The following is a 24,982-nucleotide window of genomic DNA, read 5'->3' as shown; positions in this document are numbered from 1 at the left end:
ACGCTCGCCGTGTAGATTACATTGTTTTATCGAATTATTGTTTGCTTTTTCGTGGATATGAACTTTTTTAATTACAGTGTACATTCATCTGATTTATCATATTTTAAAATAAGTTCAGTTACATAAATTCATTCAAACTATTGAAGAAATATAAAATTTCGTCAGTGTTAGATTATTTTCAAATAAAGATACGTGGTTAAAACTTTTTTTTAGTGAAAAATCAAGTGTAAAGTTGTACAAGTTTGACGTTTTATCAATTTTTGAAAGTATTTTTATTGCCAAAATACAAAATGTCGGGTCGTGGTCTTAATGACGAAGAAATATTTGGTGCTACTTTAGAAATAGATTCAGATTTTGAAATTAGTGACAGTGACGTCGATAATAATTGCGAAGATGCTGAAATACATGAAAGCCATGATTCTGAACCCGAAATGAACATTGAAGAAGGAGAAGAAGTGGTTGAAAATCTGTGGACTGCCGGCCCTTTCGTACCCATTATTTATGAATTCGACGATTTCGCATCAGGTATCAATCCAGATACCAGGTTAACTGAAGACACGCCCGAACTTATGTTTTTTGAACATTTTTTGAATACAGAAATTATGACAAAAATTGTTGATGAAACAAATCAATTTTATCAATATAAAGTTAGGACGATGGATTTTACAGCAAAATCGAGAGTTACAAAATGGGTTGATACAACAGTCTCAGAAATGTACGTTTTTATTGCGTTAACATTTGCCATGACTAGGAACAAACACTTAGCTATCGAGGAACATTGGAGTACGAACCCCATAATCTTTTCACCAATATTTGGAAAGACAATGCCCAGAGACCGTTATCAGATAATATTACAGATGCTCCACTTTAGTGATAGTAATATTCAAACGCCTACTGATAGACTGCATAAAATACGTGTTCTTGTTGACCACACACGAAATATTTTTAAATCAACTATGATGCCCCATGAAAATCTATGTATTGACGAAAGCATCATCGTTTTCAAAGGCCGTCTATTATTCAAGCAATACATTCCATCTAAACGTCACCGATTTGGAATAAAAATGTTTGTGATGTGTGACGTCATGACGGGTTTCATTCTCGATTTTATAATTTATGTTGGTTCTGATACAGAAAAAAATGATACTCAAGGTATTGGTATTTCGGGAGGCGTTGTAACCACCCTTTTGTCAGATTATTTCGGAAAGGGTCATAATTTGTGGTGCGACAACTGGTACACTAGTCCAAATTTATTTAAATATTTACACGAAAAAAAAACTAATGCTTGTGGCACTGTTCGGAAAAACAGGAAAGGCATGGCACCTTTTGTTAAATTGAAGAAAGGGGAAATCCAATCAAAGCACCAATCACCGTTGTTAGCTTTGAAATGGCACGATAGGCGTGAAATCCACATGCTGACCACTCTTCATGATGGTTCTGTTGGACCATCGGGAAAAATAAATAGATCGACAGGAGAGCCCATTTTAAAACCACAATGTGTTCTAGACTATAACAAGAACATGGGTCTAGTAGACAAAGCTGATATGATGCTAAGCAACTTAAGTTGTATGAGGAAGTCACTCAAATGGTACAGGAAAGTTGCATTTCATATAATTGATTTGTATTTATTAAATGCTCACATAATATACCAAACTGTAACATCAAAAAAAGTCAGTTTGGCTGATTTCCAAATGGCTGTGATTGAGCAATTACTAGAGAAATATCACAAAACTTTGCCGAGTATTTTACGTCCCACAACATCAAGAGATTACCCGATGCGTTTATCATCGAAAATTGTTTCCAAACACATGCCCATTAAAGTTCCCCCTTCAGCAAAAAACACAAACCCTCGTCGAAGGTGTCGTGTCTGTGCCACTTCAACACTGAAGCCCAAAGTCAGAAAACTTACTAAATTTATGTGCTTAGAGTGCAATGTGCCGTTATGCGTTGAGAACTGTTTCAAAATTTATCACGATAAAAAAATATATTAAGTGATACATATTTACGGTGACATAATAACAGAAAAATTATTTCATTATTTTTGTAAATTTAAGTGTAGTTATTTTTTATTATATGAACCTTTTTAAGTGTGTCAATATTTCATGTATCCAGTCAAACGCGACATCGCACCCATAAATCAACCACTTACATCGCACCACAGTTGAAGAGCTCTACTCCGGTATGTTTATAAGCATGTGTATCGTTATCTTTGAAATATAAACATGGCCGCCCGGGTATACCGTATCAGATTACGAATATTATATACTTCGAATTTTTATCAAGTCTCATTGATGTTCGGATTGTTTATTTATACTTGAAAAGATAATTCAAGACATAAGCGACGTATTTTTTAAAACAAATTTTAAAATCCATGCGTGATTATTGTTTAAAGTCATAAATTAGATTGATGATAAATAGCCCCGCGTGTGAACGAAGTGATACAAATTAATGACGCATAGAAAAGGTTAATGCATGCCGTTTTAGAATTATCAAGTTCATGGTAATATATTTTATCGAGTGGCATCACCTTTTTTTTCTTTCGCGAATGTCAAATGTCACTTTTTCTTCAACAAAGTGAAGATTTTTTTTTTTTAAATATGTGTTGTAAATTTGCAACAATTTTTTTTAATCAAATATTAAAAAATTACAAATAAAATAAATTCTTTATATTTCCTTGCATATGCATGTAAATATCTAAAAAATATATTTTTTTCCAGAAAATTTAATAAATCATGCATTTAAGGGTTAAGCAGAAAGTAGGGTAAACTCTTCCAAAAACCAAGGCATATCCGGTATGTCTAGGACAGCGCCCTTGAGGTGGTTTTGCACAAAAACGGCGCTATACAAGTCATCCAAGTATTATTATTGTTATTATTATGTCGTTGGTACATTGTGAAATCTTTCTTTACAATAACTAGGAATGTGTAATCTATAAAATCTGTAAATGCGTGCATGCCCAAGTAAAAGATTAACCTTTAGGAGCCGGAGCCCCTTCATTTACAGTGATGAAAAATTGTGCCCACGCACGTCACGAAGTACTTCGTTATTATAGATTACACATTCCTAGTTATTGTAAAGAAAGATTTCACAATGTACCAACGACATCCTAGACATACCGGATATGGCGTGGTTTTCGGAATAGTTTACCCTACTGACATAAAAGGGGATTCTTTAAATGCATTTATGATAACAGATTCTTAACACAAAATTCTTTGGAATTTACTCTTAATCCGTAGAAACCGGCAAGAATATTCAATAAATAAAAATACACTTTTAAGTCCAACATGTAGATAATACCATACTCGATAAAGTGACACTTTGATTTTTGTGTTTAAAAAACCCAGTAACTTTTCGTTTTAACTAAGTATAACATTTTATCCAAAATCAATAAATTTACTTTTGTAGATCCTAAGTAAATTGCTTGGTTACAGTGATAAAAAAGCATCTGATAGTATTATTGTCCTAGCGTCTGGACGATGTAGGCCCTCTGATTGGTCAAATTCAAATTATGTGATTCGGATAAATTCTGCATTGGGGGTCTGCAGGCAAAAAATACCACTCTGCCCCTCAATTTTAAGCAACCGTAAGGTTCATTTCGGTTTGCAGGCGACCGGATACAAAAAAAATAAGACATTAAAAATTAAGACACGATTTCATACTGAAATAGAATCGCCACATGTAATACAATATTTCTTCAAAAATATTGTTTCTGCTCATACAATTTTTGTATAATATCGAAGAGAATATGTTTTAGAAAGTTCATAATCCATTGGATTAATTACATTACAGTGAAAATTATCCACAATTACGTGATTACGTTTGACGAAAAAAGCACGCGTTAATTCAATATGGCCGATATGCACCGCGGCAATAGGTGGCCGACAGAGCACACCTCTGGCAGTGTAAGAACGAACCAAATGACTGGCGCGTATATTTAAATATGCAAAATTACTTGAACATCAAGCGTTTAATAATAAGATTTCTTCTGGAAGTTTATTTCAACTTTCCAATGGCATTTTTCATTATTATTTATAATTTTTTTTGCTTATTAATTATATCTGATTTTATATTGACATGTTTTCTAATTTCTAAAATTTAGAAATTATTTATTTGCGATGCTTTAATCCTGAGTGAAGTATTTTAAGACCTGAATTTTTATCGAAAGTGTGATTCAAAAGAGGATTTGCAAACTCAGATTCACTATTTCCATTTAGAACCCTGAGATGTTTTTTAGTTCTGACTTCAAAGTTTCTATTGGTTCTACCTCTGTAAAAGAAATTTCAATCATCCCAATGGAGTTTATAAACTCCTGATTTTTTGTTTGATTTTCGCCATCTTTATTATTAAGAATATATTTCTTCATTCTGTTATTAGTGTAAAACGCCGATTGAATAGTACCAGGAATGTTTTTATATATAATTTTAGAAGTATCGTTATCCACAAACAGAGTTCTACGCCATTGTTTATTTATATCTTAAGAAATAGGGTAAAAATACCGTTTGAAGAGAATATGTTTAATTTTTTTATTTAGTATTTCAACTATCAATTTATTAGAATAACCGTTATTAAATGTTATTTGTCTTATGAATATATTGTTTTATGGTTATATGCAATTTTTTTTTTCAGGTCTTAAAATACTTCACACAGGATATAAAGCATCACAAATAAATAATTTCGAAATTTTAGAAATAAGAGAAGATGTTTATAAAAGTAGATACTATAATTAACAAGAATTTTTTTTTATTAACTCTCTTTTAAATATTTTCCCACTTAACTGGTCTTTCATATTGTAATTCCTAATTCTTATAAACCCAGCCTACTCTTACCCCTCCCCCCTCCTTCCACTTCTTTTTTCCAATTGTAATCTATATTTAATTTTTGACTTCGGTGTATACTTCGTTCATGAAACATGTATTGGTTGTATATAATAAAGTGATGTTAAAAGAGTTATTTGTTTTTAATAAAATAAAATTTAATTGGATAACATTATTTTATCTATTTCCATTGTATATCAATGCATACGTACATAATAAAATGTAAACATTATATTTATTTATTAATTGGACAATTTGCATAACGCCGCTTTTGTGAGATATCACCTCAGGGGCGCTATATTGTAATAATCTACCTTTATATATAGATTTTTACTCTCCTGATGAAGGTGTATATACAATCTAACTTTAAACTTTATTAGATACAGTAACAGTTTTAGGTAAAGAATTACCACCAGTTGGAGTAAAATTCACACCTTTTAATTAAACCGACTGCTAATCTCATCACACAATTACACTCCTTTTATCCATAAACACGGGTACAATTAATCAATATGTAATAATCTGTTATTTCAGTCAACTTTGTTATAACTATCTTTAATTGTTGTGACAAACTATACGATATTGATTCAACTTATAGACATTGACGGTTGTAACACATATTTAAGCACTGCAAGTCTCCTATGAGCAAATTATATTAGGTACCATAACAGTTAATATCAGTTGTAGACACATAGTCAATAATAGTGTTTCATTTGAAATAATCCATCACAAATACGTAAAAGTTCATTTATTCAAACAACTGTCATTCTTATTATGCCTAAATTGAGCATGTTATTATTCATTAACTCCTTCCTGTTCCGTGTTTTAACAATATATACTCACCCTCTCTCTGTGAATGACCTAATATCTATCTATTAAATGTAACTGTTGTTAGTATCACTTAATCTGGGCGCAGCCCAACCAAGTGTCGCCCGCAGGGCCTAGCAGCAAAAACCCGCGGAGCGGGTTTTTAACTGCTAGTGTGTTTATGATTAGAATATTTAATAATTATTATGGCCATCTGTTGGAATTTTGGTCAATTAACTAATTTTTGTAATTACAATTACAAGTGTTACGACTACTGCCATCTACGCGTATCAACATAAAGCTCATCCCAATATTCAAACTTAACAAGATAATAAAAAACAAGGTTACGTAAAACTACCATAGAGAAACCCTTGAATGAATAAATTACATTGATTTATAATGAGTTAGCCCGAAACCCTGCGGTTCGGTAAGGAATCGACAAACGAGTACTGCAAGACCCTGCACAGAAAAGTATAGTTCGCTACGATTTGAATCGCAGTTATTGCGGTACTTTTCTGCGGAGGTTCTCACGATTTGTGTCGATTCCTACATATATTTTCCTTTATCCTTTCCGACCCGTGGGATGACGGGCTTACTTTACCAAATTACTTACCACAAATTTAAAATAAAACACTGAAATGCTTCAAACATTCGGCTGTCATCGGTTGTTTTGGTCTCGTAAACCACATTCCCCTCTCTGAAATTTTTTCCACTCTTAAAGATAGATCCCGCAATGTTTGAAAAGAGTATTGGCACATTCCTAGGATCAAGTCAATCCCAGGGAGCCTGCTATGCCTCAATAGAAAGGACTGTCCCATAAAAACCGTGATTTCAACAATTCCCCATTTCTCACTTATTCGAAAGAGGATTGTTGTACAGACGAACATTTTTCCGTTCCTTCTCACCTTTTTAAAATTCTGTGCTTGACTCCTCAGATTGTACATTCTCTGGTCTTGAAGTGGGAACTAGAGATCACTTATTTTTTGGTTGTCCTCTTACCAAAAATATCCTCTCTTCTATCAAACCTTATTAAAAATGGCCTCCCCTCTATTCAATATCTCATCTCTTCTTAGTCTGAATTTGACTCAATCTTCCATAAAATTTTGAAATTTGCCAATTTAAACAAAATTAATGTATAAATCCACCTTCACTCTTTCCATAATTTTAAACGATGGCCTAGAACACCCTCTAAGGGTGAAAGCCAGGAACACTTGAAAAAGAAAGAAACTGCTATTTCATCTTTTATTTTTTTTTATTTTTTTTTTTTATTCTTAAATATATTTGTATTACAAAGGTATAGTATATTGTCCTCCACGCTAGGAGTTCACCTGTGTTGTGGAGGACTTTTTCCATTGTAATGTTATATAATACTAAAAAAATACAGTGGAGTTAGTTACACAGAGTAACAATGAAAATTAAAATATAAAATCGATTTTTCCATAGTTATAACAAAAAAAAAGTGAAATATTAAAAATTAAATACTAAAAGGATTGTAGCCAGTTCCATATGTGTTTTTTGTATTCTGTAAGATTAGATGTTTTATATTGTGTTGGAAGTGAATTGTATAGTTTTATAGCCTGGAATCTGTAGTGTTTTTATCCAAAGGATGTGTTGGTTTTTGGTATTAGTAGTTGGTGTGCATGTCTTGTTCTAGTATTGCGAGAAATTTGTGAAGTTTTAAATGTGTTTAGGTTCTTGTAAAGGAAAGTAAGTATTTGTTTTGAATATAATTTTTGAATCTTCAACACTGGGAATTTTTTGAATATGGTTGAAGTGGGTGTTAGTATAGGTATTTTAAGTATTACTTTTATTAAAGTTTTCTGCGCTTTATACAGTGTGTCTATGTATTTTTTACTGGCATAGCCCCAGGCAATAATGCCGTATTCCACTATGGATTGTGCTATTGCGAGGTATATATTCTTTATATCAAATATGTTTAGTATATTTCTCACATTTTTGAAAAAGTAAATCAACTTGTTTAGCTTTCCTTTAACCGACTCTATATGTCTGTCCCATTTTATATACCAAGATATTTGATATTTTCGGTTTGTGTGATTGGAGGACAATTGCATAGGGTGCTCGCTGAGTGACAGGAATGTATTTTAAGGTAGATGTTTTTGGAGGGTTGGCCTCTCGAGTTTATGCTAAAGGTTATGAATTTAGTCTTAAGACATAAACTTAACATTTGTACTGATCTGCTTATTCATTAATTTTATTATGTAGTCTACAAGACTTTTGTCTATATACTATTCTATTATTTGTTGGTTGTATGTTCCTAAAATTGTTGACTATTGGTGAACCGTTATTAGTGTACCTCTTCAATACATTAACCTGAAAAAAATAAAAATTACTTTATTAAAAAGAATCACGAAAACAAAAAAAAACTGTCTGAAAAGTACCCACTCTTTTAGGCCGGAGATTAGCTGTTTCAGTTTTTCAGTAAATCATGTCAGAATTTGTAGGTCATTTAGGTTCCACTTTAGCAATTGCAGCAGGCCACCCTGAGCGGGGTATTGCTTAGGGACTCAATTTGTCAAGTCTAATATATCTAATCAAATAGTGTTCAGTTATGGAGAGTACCCATAGTGTTAAGGCATACCCTCAACCTCATGCTCTTTCATAGATTGCAGTAATTTAATTATTTTAAGAAAATCGTTGATTCAATCCAATAATGTATTTGTATGCCTTTCTTGAAAGAATTGAGTTTGTATACGGACAAAACTATTTATTCATATTCATATTCCCTATGTATAGCCGCAAACAATTAATTCATCTTAATATTTTAAAGCATAATATGCAAAATGTGTTTTTTCCTAAAATAATTAACACGTTGAACGCCATTGTGGAAATGAAGAAAAATTACCATTTTAAATTGAAAAAAAAAAATACTCAGATGGCATCGGCGACCATCAAAACGCATTCCTTTTTTTTGACCAAAATTTTCCATGAAAATTAAGAAAATTAACTGCGGTCACCGGTGACCGTCATGGCGCTATGGGAGAAAAATGACGATTTTCGTTATGAGGTCACCGGTGACCTACATGGCGTTCAACGTGTTAAATAAGTGCTATCTATGAAAGAGCAGATTATAAATTATTTTCAAGTGATATATTTTTTTTACACGCATCCCATTTTTTGTATGCGATCAACATTTTGTCGCATGGGAACGGGTCGTTTCTACGATAAACTCAACACACTTTACCACACTCTTGAAAAGTGGTGTAAAAAAAAAGTTACACAGGTTACATTATGTTAGGTTTATAGGACAGTTTTTTTTTTTCACCACATTTAATAACTATAAATCACTTTTCGAAAGTGTGTTGAATTGCCACTGTCCTAAGTTGCCACGGAACAGTTTGGCTGTGGAGTGATTTGCCGACCTCTGTGTTTCCTTTCTCCTACAAGATGTGTCTCCTCAAGAATCAGGTTCACTCCTTACTTTCCTCTCTAAAGACCCTCCAAACAGCATCCCAAAGGCCCCAGGCCCAAAACATTTATAATACTTACGAATCCATAAGGTATAGGTAAAGGCTTTTCGAAAACAATAAAGCGGACATTCTCGTTGCACTTCGGTGTGGTCAGCGAGCCCAGGTAGGTGAAATAGTGACTCTTGGGCTCCTGCACCAGTCGCAGGGGGAACACTGCCGGGAAAATCAGCTGGCCTTTCTGTGCCTTGTCCAGCGTGGAGAGCATGGACACCACGGAACCCATCACATGTTTTGAAGGCTGGAATTCATTGTAAATTGTAAAATGGTTTAAGCAGGCTCTTATTTTCATCCTAAATAAGATTGAGTTTAGGGACTTCCCGACCTTGCTCTTCCCCATATCCTTCCCCTCCCCACTATCTTAAGCTTCACAACATACCCTAATTGGGGATGCCATAGTCAGCACTAGCTCCAGACGGTTGGGAGCAATTGGGACCAGTCCCGAATTTAGAAGGCCAGGTGCGAGTCGGTCAGAGTTGAATAATCAAATTTTCATCTGTTTGCCTTATAATAGTTAGGTAGGCGGAAACAAGGTAAGTACAGGTGTACAAGTAAAATCACTATAAAAGATATTCTTGCTGTATTTGCTATATACGCCGAAAGGTCCTACGCGTATCGTAGGACCTCTTGGCGGAGTGAGAGGGGACTACGGGTAAATATTAATAATAAAAAAATCGAACAAATTTGAACTACCATCTACAATACCTGCATTAATAACACTGGTCAACACATTTTTTGTCCCTTTAACGAAAGTAGCCAAATCTGACAGGAAATTTTACGCTGATTTCAGATATGTGATTAGTTTTTTTCTATCACGTCAGGTTTTTATGGGTTTTAAGTTTTACTAAAATGTGTATTAATTCATATTTATTCGTGAGTTATCATTGATTTTTTTATAATATGGCAACACTAGGCTCGAATGTCATTTGAATATATCACAAACATGAAAGAGAACTATGACAACATGAAGCTGCTGTTAACAAAAATTAAATATGTAAAATACGAATGGAAAATATGTGGTGATCTAAAAGTAATAGTGCTCCTACTAGGACTGCAAGCGGGATACACAAAGTATTGTTGTTTTCTGACAGGAAAGACCAAGGACTGGCCTACTAGAAAGCACCTTGAACCTGGCACGAAGAATGTTCAACATGCTCCCTTAGTAAAATCTAAAGATATATTACTTTCACCCTTACACATCAAATTGGGTTTGATGAATTTTTTTTAAAGGCTTGTCTAAGGATGGAAATGGCATGATTTACTTAAAGAAAAAGTTTCCTAAGATCAGCGACGCAAAAATTAAAGAAGGAATATTCGTGGGACCACAAATAAGGGAAATCTTGACTGATCCGAATTTTATAACACTGTTGAGAACAGTCGAGCTAGCCGCTTGGTCAGCCTTCAAGAATGTTGTCGAGAACTTTCTTGGAAGTCATGAAAGTGAAGACTATATCAACATTGTGTCTGAAATGCTCATGGCCTAAAAAATATGGGATGTAACATGTCACTAAAAATACACTTCCTTCACTCTCATTTAAATTTTTTCCCCGAAAATAAGGGAGATGTCAGTGACGAGCACGGCGAACGATTTCACCAGGACATTGCGGCTATGGAAAAGTGATACCAAGGAAAGTGGAGTCCATCTATGCTAGCAGACTATTGCTGGACCCTGCAAAGAGACTCTCAAGATACTCACAAGCGCAAATCAGGAGCAAAAAAAATTAAATTGAATTAGTTTTGAAATTTTGTAAGTAAGTACCCGTCATACTATGGAAGAATTATGCAAAAAAACATTGAAATAATAAAAAAACCTGACCTATAATTTTTTTTTTTTGTTTCATTTCGTGTTTATGGATGCTAAATACATATAAAAAAATTGGCTATGCTTAAGGGACTGCACTTAAAAAAATAAATGTCGTCCAGTGTAATTTAAGATTAAAAATACCTATTTAATTTGCTCAACTTATTAACCAAACGGCGCGGCGCGCTGCTTGGTGCCTTGGCAATTCTGCGCCCGGATCGGACTGCTCCAATTGCGCCCGCTTAGAGTGATGAAAAAAGGCCTATAAACCTAACCCCACGTAACATATTTAAGTTAGTTTTTTCATAATTTTTCTTGACTTTATCACTCTTCAAGAGCGTGTAAAATTGCCACTGTCCTGAGTTGCCCGGTTACCCTTCTATGCAACATCATAAAGACGTGTTTACAGATTAATTTGTTAACAGTTTAAATATTGAGTTGAGTAGGAAAGAAAGAGCGGAGGGTAAGAAAAAGGGACAAGGAAAGTTAGCAATAATAAAACCGTAGTTTCCCCGTCTCCAAGTTCTATGCAGTATCTTAGAAATACGTGTTTATAGAATAATTTGTTAACATGTAATATAGATTTTTTTGGTTGTGAGTTGTGATCATAGAATAAAGAAGAAAACTAGACGTGTCTTCAATACAAATGTGAATGGAAAAAAATGACCTGGTTCTAGGCCAAGTATCTACGCCTTTCTTTCATTTTGCATTTCCTGTCTCACTTAAACTTTCTTGACATCGTAATCTCCAAGCATTTGAATTTCATAGTTGAAAGGAAACAGAATAGGAGAGAAATTATGTAAACTGAGTTGATAAATACTTGAACGGTGGAAGTTTGAGTGATGAGATGAAACAAACTATTTATCCATTGTGTTTGTGCCCTGCTGAACAATGGACACCGAGGAAGTACCTACTACAAAATTTAATGACTTGAACGGGTAATTAATGGCTGTATTTATAACTTACGAGCATTATGCTATCATTATTATAAAATCGTTCATAAATTATAGTGGTTATTGTAATATCACGAAGTCCAATGCCCCCGTTTAACAATAAAATTAACAAATAACAAGTAATAACAATTAACTCGAGGTTAACCTGTGAGTTATGTTAATTTAATGTGTAACGGAAGTACTTACCCACCTTGCGCAAATTAAATGATCTTAGCTCTATGGCTAGCTTTAGACTTGTAAGTTTTTTCGTAGATTTTCAAAATGCAATATGCCCATTGGCTAGAAGTCGTAAATTTACGAAAAAACTTACAAGTCTAAAGCTAGCCTAAGAGTGCATAGAGCTTGCGTGGAAGTCCGCAAGATGGAGCCAGTGGCCAGTAGTCGCCAGGGCCAGTGGTAAGGCTCTCAGAGACACTTACTGTTTCAGATTCCAATTAGCAAGCTCCTAGTTAGGTCGACTATCGTGTCACCATTATATTACGCGGAGTAATAATAAATCCCTGATTAATCTAAAAGAACCATTCAATTATAAACTGCTTCCAAGACGAGTTGGAGACCTGTCTGTACGAACACAACACAACGCAACGATATTTTTATTTTTAAATTGACCATAATTACGATTTCCACGGATCAAGACCGAGCTTATCGATCTTCATACTCTGCTTTAAATTGACTATCTTTCTACAGTTCAATAAAGATCCATATTATATTTTTAATTTTTTTCGTCAACATACAAATAAAATGAACATACCATCATTATAGTATTTATTCACGAATAAAAACAGTCAAATTGTAATTATAAATTGTCATATGTATGTAGAATAAACTTTATTGTTTTTTCTGTTATTTATAGCTCAGATCTTCTTTAGAACCCCAGACCTCGAAATACTTTAACAAGAATATGATCGCTAGAGTCAAGTACCAAGTCTGGAGGTTAAGGCACTTATCACCTCGCTATTGATAGTGTGGTGATGTAAGAAATATTAGTAATAAGCTAATAAGTAATAATAAACAATATTACCTTGAAGAGTAATGCAACCACTGCGATTGCTTCTGGATCTCCCGATGCAAGTGCAACCGATGCATTACTGTAATCATAATAGAAGCATTGTAAACGCGTGATTTAATATTTTATTGAATACCACACAAGGCACCCTAAATGACTGGAGAATATTATGGGTCGGTAGGAAATTGAAGATTAAATAAGTTATTAGTTAGAGTAATGAATTTTAAGCGGCAATTCGATGATCTCGTAATGTAGTCAATAAAATGTTTAAAATGGCTCTAGCTGCGTTTGGCGACTAGATCTGAACAGGCAGGTATGTATTTCAAGACCTTCTCATTTTCTCATCTCTTTCCCCTCTTTACATTCTTCAGCCCCATAACATACCCCAATTAGGAATGCCCAAATGGAAGGGAAGAGTTGGGACTATTGTGCGGTATTCCCATCAAAATTACACTTGTTGTGCAAAGCAAAAAGTAAACTAGTAGACGTCACGCAAAAAAGGTTTTTTTCCAATTTTGTTTAATTTAAAATCAAAACAATTTTTTTCTCTGAAATCATAAGACTTTTAAGTAGGCACGTAAATGCATACTTACAAATTTTATAAAACATATTATATTTTATGAAAAATTAAAAAAAATAAAAAAAATAATTACATTATTTGTCAAAAGAAACGACTTGAATGACAATTCTTTTTTAAATATTTTCAGGCAGGTAGGTACCATAATATTAAGAAAGAAAGTACATAAGAAAGTTCAAATAAACACGACGCGACGATTTCATCTATACTGTACCATTAAACGGCCACCATCTTGAAATGGAAACGGAATTTAAACAAATTTGCAGAAAAACGAAATGCAAAACTGTCGAGTTAAAACAGCACAAAATTTAAATAAATGAGCGATTTCAGTTTTCTTCCCAATCGGTATGGATTTACACTTCTTGGGATTGTATGTTCAGTGTTTTTACACCAAGTACTTTCTAGAGCCCTTGAAAAATGACATAACCACTCACTCGTAGATGTTTTTAAAGTGCACGAAATGCATCTCCATGGCGTACTTCTTCTTGTTGATGGTATGTTCCGCCCCCGCCACGTCGACGTCTCCCCAGTGGCTGTGGACGTTCGCCAGCTCATAGCTGCCGTCGAGAGGTCCGCCCTCCATGGTGGGCTGCTCGCTGGGGTCCCCGCTGCCCCAGGGGCCTCGCACCTCCACTGGAAAATAGTCATTATTAGTTCAAATTGATACCAATGATCTTATTAACACAATCTGCTAACGTATATACAATCAAACAATATTCAAATCCAATTTCCATATTCCTTTACACATGGAGGAAAATCAGTACGGCTTTTTTTTGTCAAGATACTGTTAAAAAATGATCATTTCCCAATATAATATTAGTCATTCAGAATATATCTTAAAACGTGTTCACGCAGGTTCTCCTGTCTAAATATAATGGACGAGATGCGAAACTATTAGTTTGAAGAACGACATTGCAAAATAAATATTTTTTTTTTTTTTTTTTTTTTTTTCTTTTTAAAAAGAAAGACAAACATTCCCAGGTTACGAATAACCCAACAATGTTTGAAAATCTATATATTATATTTTTTTTATACGGCCTATAATTAATTTTCAATGAAGTCCCCGGCATTGCCCGGGCTTCACGCAAAGTTTTCGAAATTTCATGCAGACAGTGACTTTCCTCTTGGTTTGAAAGTCAAGTGAGCAAGCATTTCATCAAAGTCGGAATAAAACTGTAAATTTGTATACATATCAAATCCACGCCTCCAGCCCGACAGCCCGCCACAGACACTCTACATTACATATTATATAATATCGCTATTCAGTCATTATTGATTTACATACATTAGATAACACAATTAACATATCATAAAACACATGTAAAACAGTTCTCGGCTTGGTTGGAATATCGTGCTTAGCGTGGATTATCAACATAAACTTAGATGTCAGGAATATTACACGTATTGTCTATGATTTTAATAGAGGAACTTGTTTCTTTTTACTTTGTAAAACCAAACTGCTGTCTGCGTGAGTGGTATATCTATAGCGAGATCGCGAAAAATACAGTGTGTGGCAAGCCTACGCACGACGGAAGTGAAACTTTTAGTATTCTTCTCTCTCTCTCTTTTCATTTCATTCTCTCTTTTTTTCTGTCTATTGACATATTTATAAGTAGCATGTGATAAAAAAAATTAAAAGTTATAAAAATATGGGATTCGAACCCGGGTCCTGCATAACGAGTGTCGAACGCTCTGCCTCTAGACCGCGAGGAGAGGTATTTCGCGCGACGAGAACCGCGTATACAACGTGTACTCCTCAATTGACTTGTCCCGCGCAAATTTTCGTTTTCAAACACGGAAAATGAATAATATCACATAACATCTCGTTAACGCTTTATATAGGGTCGAATCGAAGATATATTGGCAGTGTGAAGTCATATCTGTCGTTATCGGCCTTAATTAGTAATTTTAATGATTCAGAATAAAAATAATTAATCAAAATACCGAGCGACTCTACCGGCTCGATTTGTAAGCTATATTTCGACCAAAATATCATATAGTCAAAATATCTAAAAGTCGCAGCACGAGAGCATTTTATCACTTTTCCTCGTATTAAAAAATTCACAAAAAGAAAAAAAAAATAGTTGAAGCAGGGATCGAATCTCGGTTCTTCACGACGACAGTCGGGCGCTCTGCCTCTAGACCGCTGAGTTTGGAGAGTGACCTAAACTAGGTATATAATATTAGCTAGGCTCCTATAGCGAAATGATCACGGTTTTTCGTGACGGTCATGAGTCGGTTTTACTCCGGTCCTCGAAATTGCATGACGCGCGTAAAGAAGTTTCACTTCAAAAATGACAACGATAGCGGTTTTTAGCAAACTCAACATGCCAATTTTTAACAAAGTTAATATTCCACACTCGGCCTCTAGTATTAATATTGCTCTAGCGGCCACTAATATTCCTCTAGCGGCCAGAGTTGTTGATATTGCCACATTTCACTGGAGTTGGTATATATAATTGAGTCTACGATTTTCAGTTATGAATGAGTAGTTATCTTTTTTTTATAATTTTTTAATTAAATGATAAACTTTTTCACAAATAAATTTTTAATGTAGGAACTTTGAATTTTTTGAGTACGCGTTCAGTGGGAAAGTCTGGAGGTTTTTTAATACCTTAGTACTTTCGCCTGGGATGAGAATGGTTCTCAATCTTAACTAATGAATATATGAGAAAACAAAGTTTTTTTTCCTATGATAAATCTATTTTTATTAACAGACTTATTTAAAAATACGTTTATTTTTATTTTAGTTTGACTGAGGATTGAACCCTCCTTTCCACAGATTCCCTAAAATTAGTGAACTGCGCTCTTACATTATCCAAATCCTAATTGGATGGTACCGAGAATTATTTCGTATATTTACTGTAGTAAATTTTTATAATATCATTCAATTTCAGAAAAATGCGTGTGTGCATGGGTGCCATCGAAAATAAATTGTCGTCAACAAGTCTATCTGTCGAGTTTCAGCACAATCGGATGTCGGGAAGTGGGTTAGTTTCCACTTCAAAAATTCCATTTCATTAATTCAATCAAGAAAGTCAAAATCAAATTTAAACAGGTGCCTTAAAAAAAATCGTACCTGTATGTCCATTGTTGATAATATTCATCTGAGGGTGGATATCATTGTAGTTGTACCACCTGATGCAAGAGACCACCCTATTCCTCGCTTTGCTTTTGTCAATATTTATAGGAGACTGACGCAAACCGCCGCATTGAGGGAACTGGGCACCCCAGTTGTCTTGATCTGAATAATAATAATATTGAAATACATTTATTGATCATTATATATTATTAATATTTAACTAACGTTTATAAGACAAGGTTTTTATGCACAGCACAAAGGATAACAAATGATTATAAGCACTAATTATTCACCTGAAATACCCATATAAATTGAAAAAATCTCCGAATTGACCGGCAATCGGAAGGCTGCGGGTTCTGAACCCCTTTCCGTCGCGATAGAGGTCGCGACCACTTGGCTTTTATGAAATGGGATCGCGACTCGAAACAAGTTAGGAAGCCAGGCTCTAGATGGTTCACGGTACCGAAAGAATGGAAACATTTCAATTCATATGCATCATGTCATGAAACCACTGAGCTAATACGACTTATACTTATACCTATTCTTAGGCTGAAAATGGAGATAATGTTGGTAATAGATAGTGGTTGATAATGTTAACTCAGTCGAAGTATAAGTTAAGAATTACGTAAACTGATATAGTCGAATCAGCTCAGTGCTAAGAGCACTTACCCGGCAAGGAAGAGATCCTTGGTTGGAATTTTTTTCTGAGTTTATAGTAAAAAGTGGTAAATATTGTCTTCAATGATTAAATATTATAATTTGAGGTTTCAATCATTAAGTTTTTCCACTATAAAAATACTTTGCTAGTGGTAATTACTTATTAAGTTTTTCCACTATAAAAATACTTTGTTAGTGGTAATTATATAAAATCCCCTAAATTGAGGATACCACAGCTCCACTGGCGCAGGGTTAGTTGTGGTGCAGTAATCGTACAAATATACAAAAAAAATAATGTTGTTAATACCTTTGTAATCCCAGGCAGAAACATAACCATCTGAAAAAAAACAACCATTTTATTATTTATTTCAAAAGCATTGTAAAATTTCGACCAAACCTTTAATTTAAATCCGAAAACCCCTTTTTTAACCAAAAAACACCCCTGAACAGCGTTTTCTGTTTAGAATACGTAATTAACATATTTTTTTTAGAGTTAAACGTAATTTCCATCAAAAGCCATGGACGTGTTTTTTTTACTTTGATAAAATAAGAATGGATACCATACAGTGTTTCCGGGGGTAAAGTGCGCTAACTTGGTGGGATGATTCTACATGATAGTACAAGTAAAAAGTACAACTAACTTTTTTAGAAATTTTAACGTTTGGTAGTTTTTAGGTAAAAAAGTTGAATTTTTTGTTTGAGAAAATGAATTTCTTTTTACGGAAATTTTTATTTTTTTATTTCTACCATCATGTATAATTACCTACTGAAGTTAGCGCACTTTACCCCCGGACGCCTTATATATTATTTGTTCCACAATTGTAAATATGTGATGAACGATTGTTAGGGTTATAGTTAGTAATGTCATACAGTATTGTGCACTCACATGAATCTGAAATATTGAAAGGTCCTGCGATGTTGTCGAACTGTAAATAAAATATAGAAAAGATTATTCGTTATCATTAAAATCTTTCAGCTTAGTATTTACAACGTTTGAAATACGTATTTCACCGATAAAAGTAAACAAGACATAAATATCTTTTTTCCAAATTTTTCTGTTGTTCAATAATAACTGAAAGATGAATAAAAATTTAAATTCAGGCGAATAATATGTTATTAGTAACGACTAGTATATATTACGTGTGATGTGTACACACGCATAAATTTTAAACTAAGATTTGCGAATAACATCACGGTGACATTGCTCGAAATCAAGTCTAAAGCTTAAGCTTTTTGCTTGTATTCATGAGCTCATAGGATTTTATGCATTTCCGTGCTTATTTAAAAAAAATACTCTGTTGGGAAGTAAGAGCTTCATAGATACACGCACAGATGGCAGTGCATAGAGCTTGCGTGGAAGTCCGCAAGATGGAGCAAGTGGCCAGTAGTCGCCAGGGCCAGTGGGAAGGATCCCAGAGAAACTTATTGTTTCAGATTCCAATTAGCCAACTACTAGTTAGGTCGACTATAGAGTAACCTTTATAATACGCGGAGTATTAATAAATCCCTTATTAATCTAAAAGAATCACTTATTTATTAACTCCTTCCAAGACGAGTTGGAGACCTGTTTGTACGAACACAACATACTCTAAGCGCATTTGGTTCCGCTTAGGCATTCAATTTGCAGCTTAAATTGACAAAAGTTAGTACGATAGGAATGTTTTTGTATTTTTATTCAACCAACTTCAATGCAATTTAATATTGGTGCGAAAGAATTTTTTATGAAAGGCGCTTTCCTCCGAATCAATTAAGAATAAAAAAATCTGTTTTTCCTCAAATGTTTAAAAACAGAATTGTTGGCTGTTTATAGCCCCATTTAAGTGAAATAATGCCTCAAGGCCCTGCGAAAAGCTTTTACTTAATTTAAAACAATGCTGAAATGACCTTAAAATTATTCATATTAGGCAAACCACAACCACAGCACCATATTTATGGAGGTACAGGACTCTAAACGGGTTCAGATTTTTGGGATAAACTTATTGTATAAAATTGAATAGTGCAAATAGTATCAAACATTCGACTGTTTTTGGTAGAACCCCTTAAGCCATAAAATACGTACGATAATAATTAATGTTCAAAACTAATAAAAAATCATTATGATTTGAGATTTTCACTACCAAAATTATTATGGTAATTTATTTTTGATATAAAGTAATGTATTACGCCATGTCGAGTTACCTCCTTCTTTAGACATCGTTTCGGACAGGATTAGAGTGTCCATAATAAGGGCAGATGCGTAAAGATTTTTGATTGTGGGCTTAACTATTTAGATGTGATACCGTATCGCCAACTTCAATCCTCTAAAAGCTGGTATTACATTATAAGTTAACATGGTTTATTATACATATATTTATAATTTAAATTGATGAAAAGGGCCTAAATACCCCGCCCCAACATCACGAAAGGAGAGTTTGCGAAAGGAAATGCTACTGTCGTGATTATTATGGAAGATTATATGAAAAAAATGGAATACCTCTTGTGCGACGCCAACACCTACAAGAAGATTAAGAACAATCCCACCAACAAGATTGATCTGAAGACAATGAAACTAGTCAAATCTTCCAGAATTAAAAAAAGGAATCTAAGAAGAAGAAATCTAAGAAATCTTTCAGTAAAAACATGTTTGGAACACGTATCCTTAAAAATTCTAATATTTTCGCATTTCGTAATTGTATATTTTCAGGACAAATGCAGGTGCTTGAACACGTGTTCCGATATATTAGGACTGTACTAAATGTTTAATAGGAAACGGCCTGCAATCCCGTTATTAATTGGATTTTAATAAATCATCATTAGGTACTCGTTTTTCTGTGTATATCAAGTATCACTTCGATCCTGAAGGCTGATTTCAAAGGGAAAAAAAACATAAAGAATTTTTCACTTTGTAAAGAGGTGTAAATTAATGTTTTAAGAACTGGTCTCAAAAGACAGCTAAAGCCATTTCATTCGATGTTTCGTTTTTGAATGGCGGTCTCCAACCAGGGCGATAATGAAAGTGCCTTCCACACGGAGAAAAATGAGTAGATATTGCTGATTTATTAAAATCCTGTTAAAAACGGGATAGCATGCCGTATCCTAATAAATTTTTAGTATTTTCATAATATATATGAACACGTGTTAATGGTGCGTTTGTAGTAATAGTGACAAAGACGAAATGCGAAAATATTAGAATTTTTATGAAAAACGTGTTCCGACATCGCCATAACACATCTGTGCTTTGCTGATAATTTATTGAGGGATTCATTCGTCAAAGGCCTGCAAAATAGCAGTATTTTATATCAGTTTTCTCAGTGCACTCGGATGACGATGCTGGTCTCGGATTTGGATTGATTACTAACTGCGACCCTGGCTTTGAGCAACTCGTATCACCAGCACGATATAATAACTCATGATGTTGAAATAACAGAAACCACTTTTACGTAAGCCGTGACATTAACATTGATCTAACAGAGTTTGTATACCTATATAATTTGCGAGACTAGTGGGTAATGTTTCTTGAAGGCGACACGTTGGGAAATTGATATTACCAATATCACCAGCATGAAAGAATGACTCATGACTTTAATATTACAGAAACCTTGGCCGTTAGCCACTTTTGAGGAAGGCGTTTTTAACATAAGCCGTGACTTTAACATTGACCTAACAGAGTTTGCATTCCCATCTAAAACTCTCTAAGGCTACCAATGCTGCGAGACTAGCGGGTAATTTTTCTTGAAGGCGACACGTTGGGCAATTGATATTATCAATAAAAAGTAGGTACTTGATTTTGATATTTTATATATTATTAGCGTAGACCCGTGAAAAATCACGTATCATTGGAAATCCAAAAAACATTAACATAAAAAACTCTTTTATCTGTACTGTACTGTACTGTACTGTAATCGTCATCAGGTTGGATTGGTAATGTGTGAATTAGGTTGACGATATTAAATTTATTAATTCGGTTCTAGGTACAAAAATAATACGATTAGAAAGATGAACTGGCAGCTAGTTTTTACCTACTCCTCCAGTACCTACTCCTACAGTACCTACTTCTATAGAAGAATAAAAGGTTTTTTGTCTTCTAAACGCTTGTTTAATGTGTAAAATACTGGGGAATTAAATCATCACCATTTGGCAACGTTAGGAAATTTCGTTATTGGAAGGGTGTTAATAAGGAAAGCGTAAGGGCAAACAATTGGTAAGAATGAACGCCGGCAGCTTATTTCACATTTGTACCATCATCTCAAATATATAATGCAGGTAGACTACACAAAGTAATATATTGATAACTCACATTTTGCCAAAGAGTATCGTTTGAGATGTTAGAGAAGCCATCGCGCGTTGTAAGCTGCGAGGACAGCTCATAGAGGGAATCTATTTTCCTATTGCGTCGATTATCCACTGATTCCACAACATTTTCAAATATACAACCTGAAAAAAAATAACAGCATAAGATTTGGTAAAGTCTCATTCACAAAATAATATATATATCGTCTTCCTAATTATGTCAGGAATTAATCTATCTATATAAATAAAAATGTAAATTTTCGTTGGTTCAAAATCTTAGATCTCTATAAGTTATTCACATATTGCTTTGTAAGTTTAACACAACGTTGCATTCGAATACGCGTGTGTATTATATAGATTATAGATGTCCCCTGTAACAGAAAAAAACATAGTTTTTTTGAAAAAACAATCTCTTGGACAAAAATGATTTTTTTGAAAAAAACAGCGCTATCTGTTTAACAAAAATACTTTTTTGAAACAGCGCCATTTGTTGGACGTAAAAGCAACAGGAAATATTGTTTCTCTATCTGCACAGAGAGATTTCAACCATAGCAACGCGTGGCGATGTATAACTAGTCAGAAATAAAATTTTTTTGCGAGAATCGAAGATTTTTAACAATTTTTGCCTAAGCATTACTAAAAAACGTTGAAACTTCTCGACTGCAGTAACCCATTGATATTGTGCACATCGGCTTCAATCATAGATAAGATAAACAATTGAAGATATGGCATGAAAATGTGGCGACTGTCGCCGAGCCACGATCAAACTGCACTGACTATCAAAGTGAAAGTTATGCGTCTGGGCGGTTTCATAATAATAATGGTTCAAGTCCTATCTCGATGGTTTCTATTATCAATGGCTTTAAATGATTTAAAAACATTATTTAAATCTTAAAAGTCGTGTTAACTCGTTAATCTGACAGTTGACTGCGTACGCGCGAATGGCCGAGCATTATACCACTCAAAGCATATTTTAATACTATTATCTATTCCGACTGCCTATCTAGGTGGAAAGTCAATTTGTCACCTTCAACTTCGTTAATTTAAACCAAATTTAAGTATTTATAATGACAAATCAGTTGGCAATCTAATTTCCAACATCGATATCTATTTACTTACTTTTTTATACATAAATTGACCTGAAAAAACGCACTTTAAAGTCGTCAGTAACAAAAAATCTGCCGGAAATAATTTGCATCTAATATGAATGATTTCATGTTGATAGTAATTATTATTCATTATATCTCCTAAGGATAACCCCAGCAACACCGGGTACACGACAGGTAGTATTTTAATAACAAGAAAATTTATGGTATCATATAATATATCAAAATGGTAAAATATCAAAATGTGTATGGAAAATTGCAAAAAAAAAATTGAACGCGGTGAGCACAAAACATTCATCAAATCTAAATTTAAACGTTAAACGACCGCAAACGGTAATTTTGTCACACTATTCTGATGGATATATCGACACCCGGTTACGTAAAATAACCGAAATGTTTAAAATTTTATTTCTAATGAGTGCCATGAAAAAATTTCATTTCAAAACCAGAAATGCCCCGATCACGTAACGACGGTATTTCAAATACGCAGATATATTGTATCGAAATCGAATTACATCATTTTTGGTTCGTAAACTCGTTTCAGTTCCGTTTAGTCTTTGACTGATTGGGAATCAGCCGTTACTCAAACAATGTGAATTGAAACTTACTCAATCAATATGAAATCTAACATAATAATCTCTAAATAGTATAAAATAAATTCGCTATCCGCGTCTGTCGGTTTATGCGCTTAGTTCTTCTAAACTAGGCAAAATATTCTGAAATGGTTTTTACTATCATTTAGAGAATTTTTCCCGGAAGGTTTACATATATAATACTTGCATATTATATTTCTAGAAAGTAGAGAAAAGTCGATGTTTTATAATCAAGACGTAAAAATATATTTTCTGGCACTGTATTGCTAACACTGGCTAAACCTCATGAGGTATATCAAAATAATGTACTACGGAATTGTATATCTTAAAAAGGCCTACAGAAAAGTCCACTCTGATCTCTGATATATACTCTGATATATCTCCTAAGGATAACCCCCAGCAACCCAGGGCACGCGTAAGCTAGTATTTTTATAACAAGAAAATTTATGGTATTTACTACTTTTCTCCTACTTTTGGTTTGATTTAGGCAAAGTTTAGCAGTCCACAATGAAATTTTGATTAAAAACATTATTTAAATCTTAAAAGTCGTGTTAACTCGTTAATCTGACAGTTGACTGCGTACGCGCGAATGGCCGAGCATTATACCACTCAAAGCATATTTTAATACTATTATCTATTCCGACTGCCTATCTAGGTGGAAAGTCAATTTGTCACCTTCAACTTCGTTAATTTAAACCAAATTTAAGTATTTATAATGACAAATCAGTTGGCAATCTAATTTCCAACATCGATATCTATTTACTTACTTTTTTATACATAAATTGACCTGAAAAAACGCACTTTAAAGTCGTCAGTAACAAAAAATCTGCCGGAAATAATTTGCATCTAATATGAATGATTTCATGTTGATAGTAATTATTATTCATTATATCTCCTAAGGATAACCCCAGCAACACCGGGTACACGACAGGTAGTATTTTAATAACAAGAAAATTTATGGTATCATATAATATATCAAAATGGTAAAATATCAAAATGTGTATGGAAAATTGCAAAAAAAAAATTGAACGCGGTGAGCACAAAACATTCATCAAATCTAAATTTAAACGTTAAACGACCGCAAACGGTAATTTTGTCACACTATTCTGATGGATATATCGACACCCGGTTACGTAAAATAACCGAAATGTTTAAAATTTTATTTCTAATGAGTGCCATGAAAAAATTTCATTTCAAAACCAGAAATGCCCCGATCACGTAACGACGGTATTTCAAATACGCAGATATATTGTATCGAAATCGAATTACATCATTTTTGGTTCGTAAACTCGTTTCAGTTCCGTTTAGTCTTTGACTGATTGGGAATCAGCCGTTACTCAAACAATGTGAATTGAAACTTACTCAATCAATATGAAATCTAACATAATAATCTCTAAATAGTATAAAATAAATTCGCTATCCGCGTCTGTCGGTTTATGCGCTTAGTTCTTCTAAACTAGGCAAAATATTCTGAAATGGTTTTTACTATCATTTAGAGAATTTTTCCCGGAAGGTTTACATATATAATACTTGCATATTATATTTCTAGAAAGTAGAGAAAAGTCGATGTTTTATAATCAAGACGTAAAAATATATTTTCTGGCACTGTATTGCTAACACTGGCTAAACCTCATGAGGTATATCAAAATAATGTACTACGGAATTGTATATCTTAAAAAGGCCTACAGAAAAGTCCACTCTGATCTCTGATATATACTCTGATATATCTCCTAAGGATAACCCCCAGCAACCCAGGGCACGCGTAAGCTAGTATTTTTATAACAAGAAAATTTATGGTATTTACTACTTTTCTCCTACTTTTGGTTTGATTT

General features: G+C 33.8%; 1 protein-coding gene across 1 annotated transcript; it reads right to left on the bottom strand.

The window, feature by feature from the left end:
• Nucleotides 1-9,068: 9,068 nt before the first annotated feature.
• Nucleotides 9,069-19,376, bottom strand: LOC149423065 (carbonic anhydrase 2-like). The gene is made up of 5 exons (XM_089633043.1): nt 19,361-19,376; nt 16,523-16,687; nt 13,878-14,076; nt 12,882-12,948; nt 9,069-9,347 (listed from the first exon to the last, which is right to left on the bottom strand). Exons 1-5 carry the CDS (start codon nt 19,374-19,376, stop codon nt 9,069-9,071), a joined length of 726 nt encoding a protein of 241 aa, XP_089489169.1.
• Nucleotides 19,377-24,982: the final 5,606 nt, after the last annotated feature.

The sequence above is a fragment of the Hesperophylax consimilis genome, chromosome 6, assembly GCF_061612785.1.
Source record: "Hesperophylax consimilis isolate HC1 chromosome 6, BYU_Hcon_1.0, whole genome shotgun sequence".
Lineage (NCBI taxonomy): Eukaryota > Metazoa > Arthropoda > Insecta > Trichoptera > Limnephilidae > Hesperophylax > Hesperophylax consimilis.
Note: the sequence above shows the minus strand (reverse complement) of the source record. Positions and strands in the feature narration are given on the sequence as shown.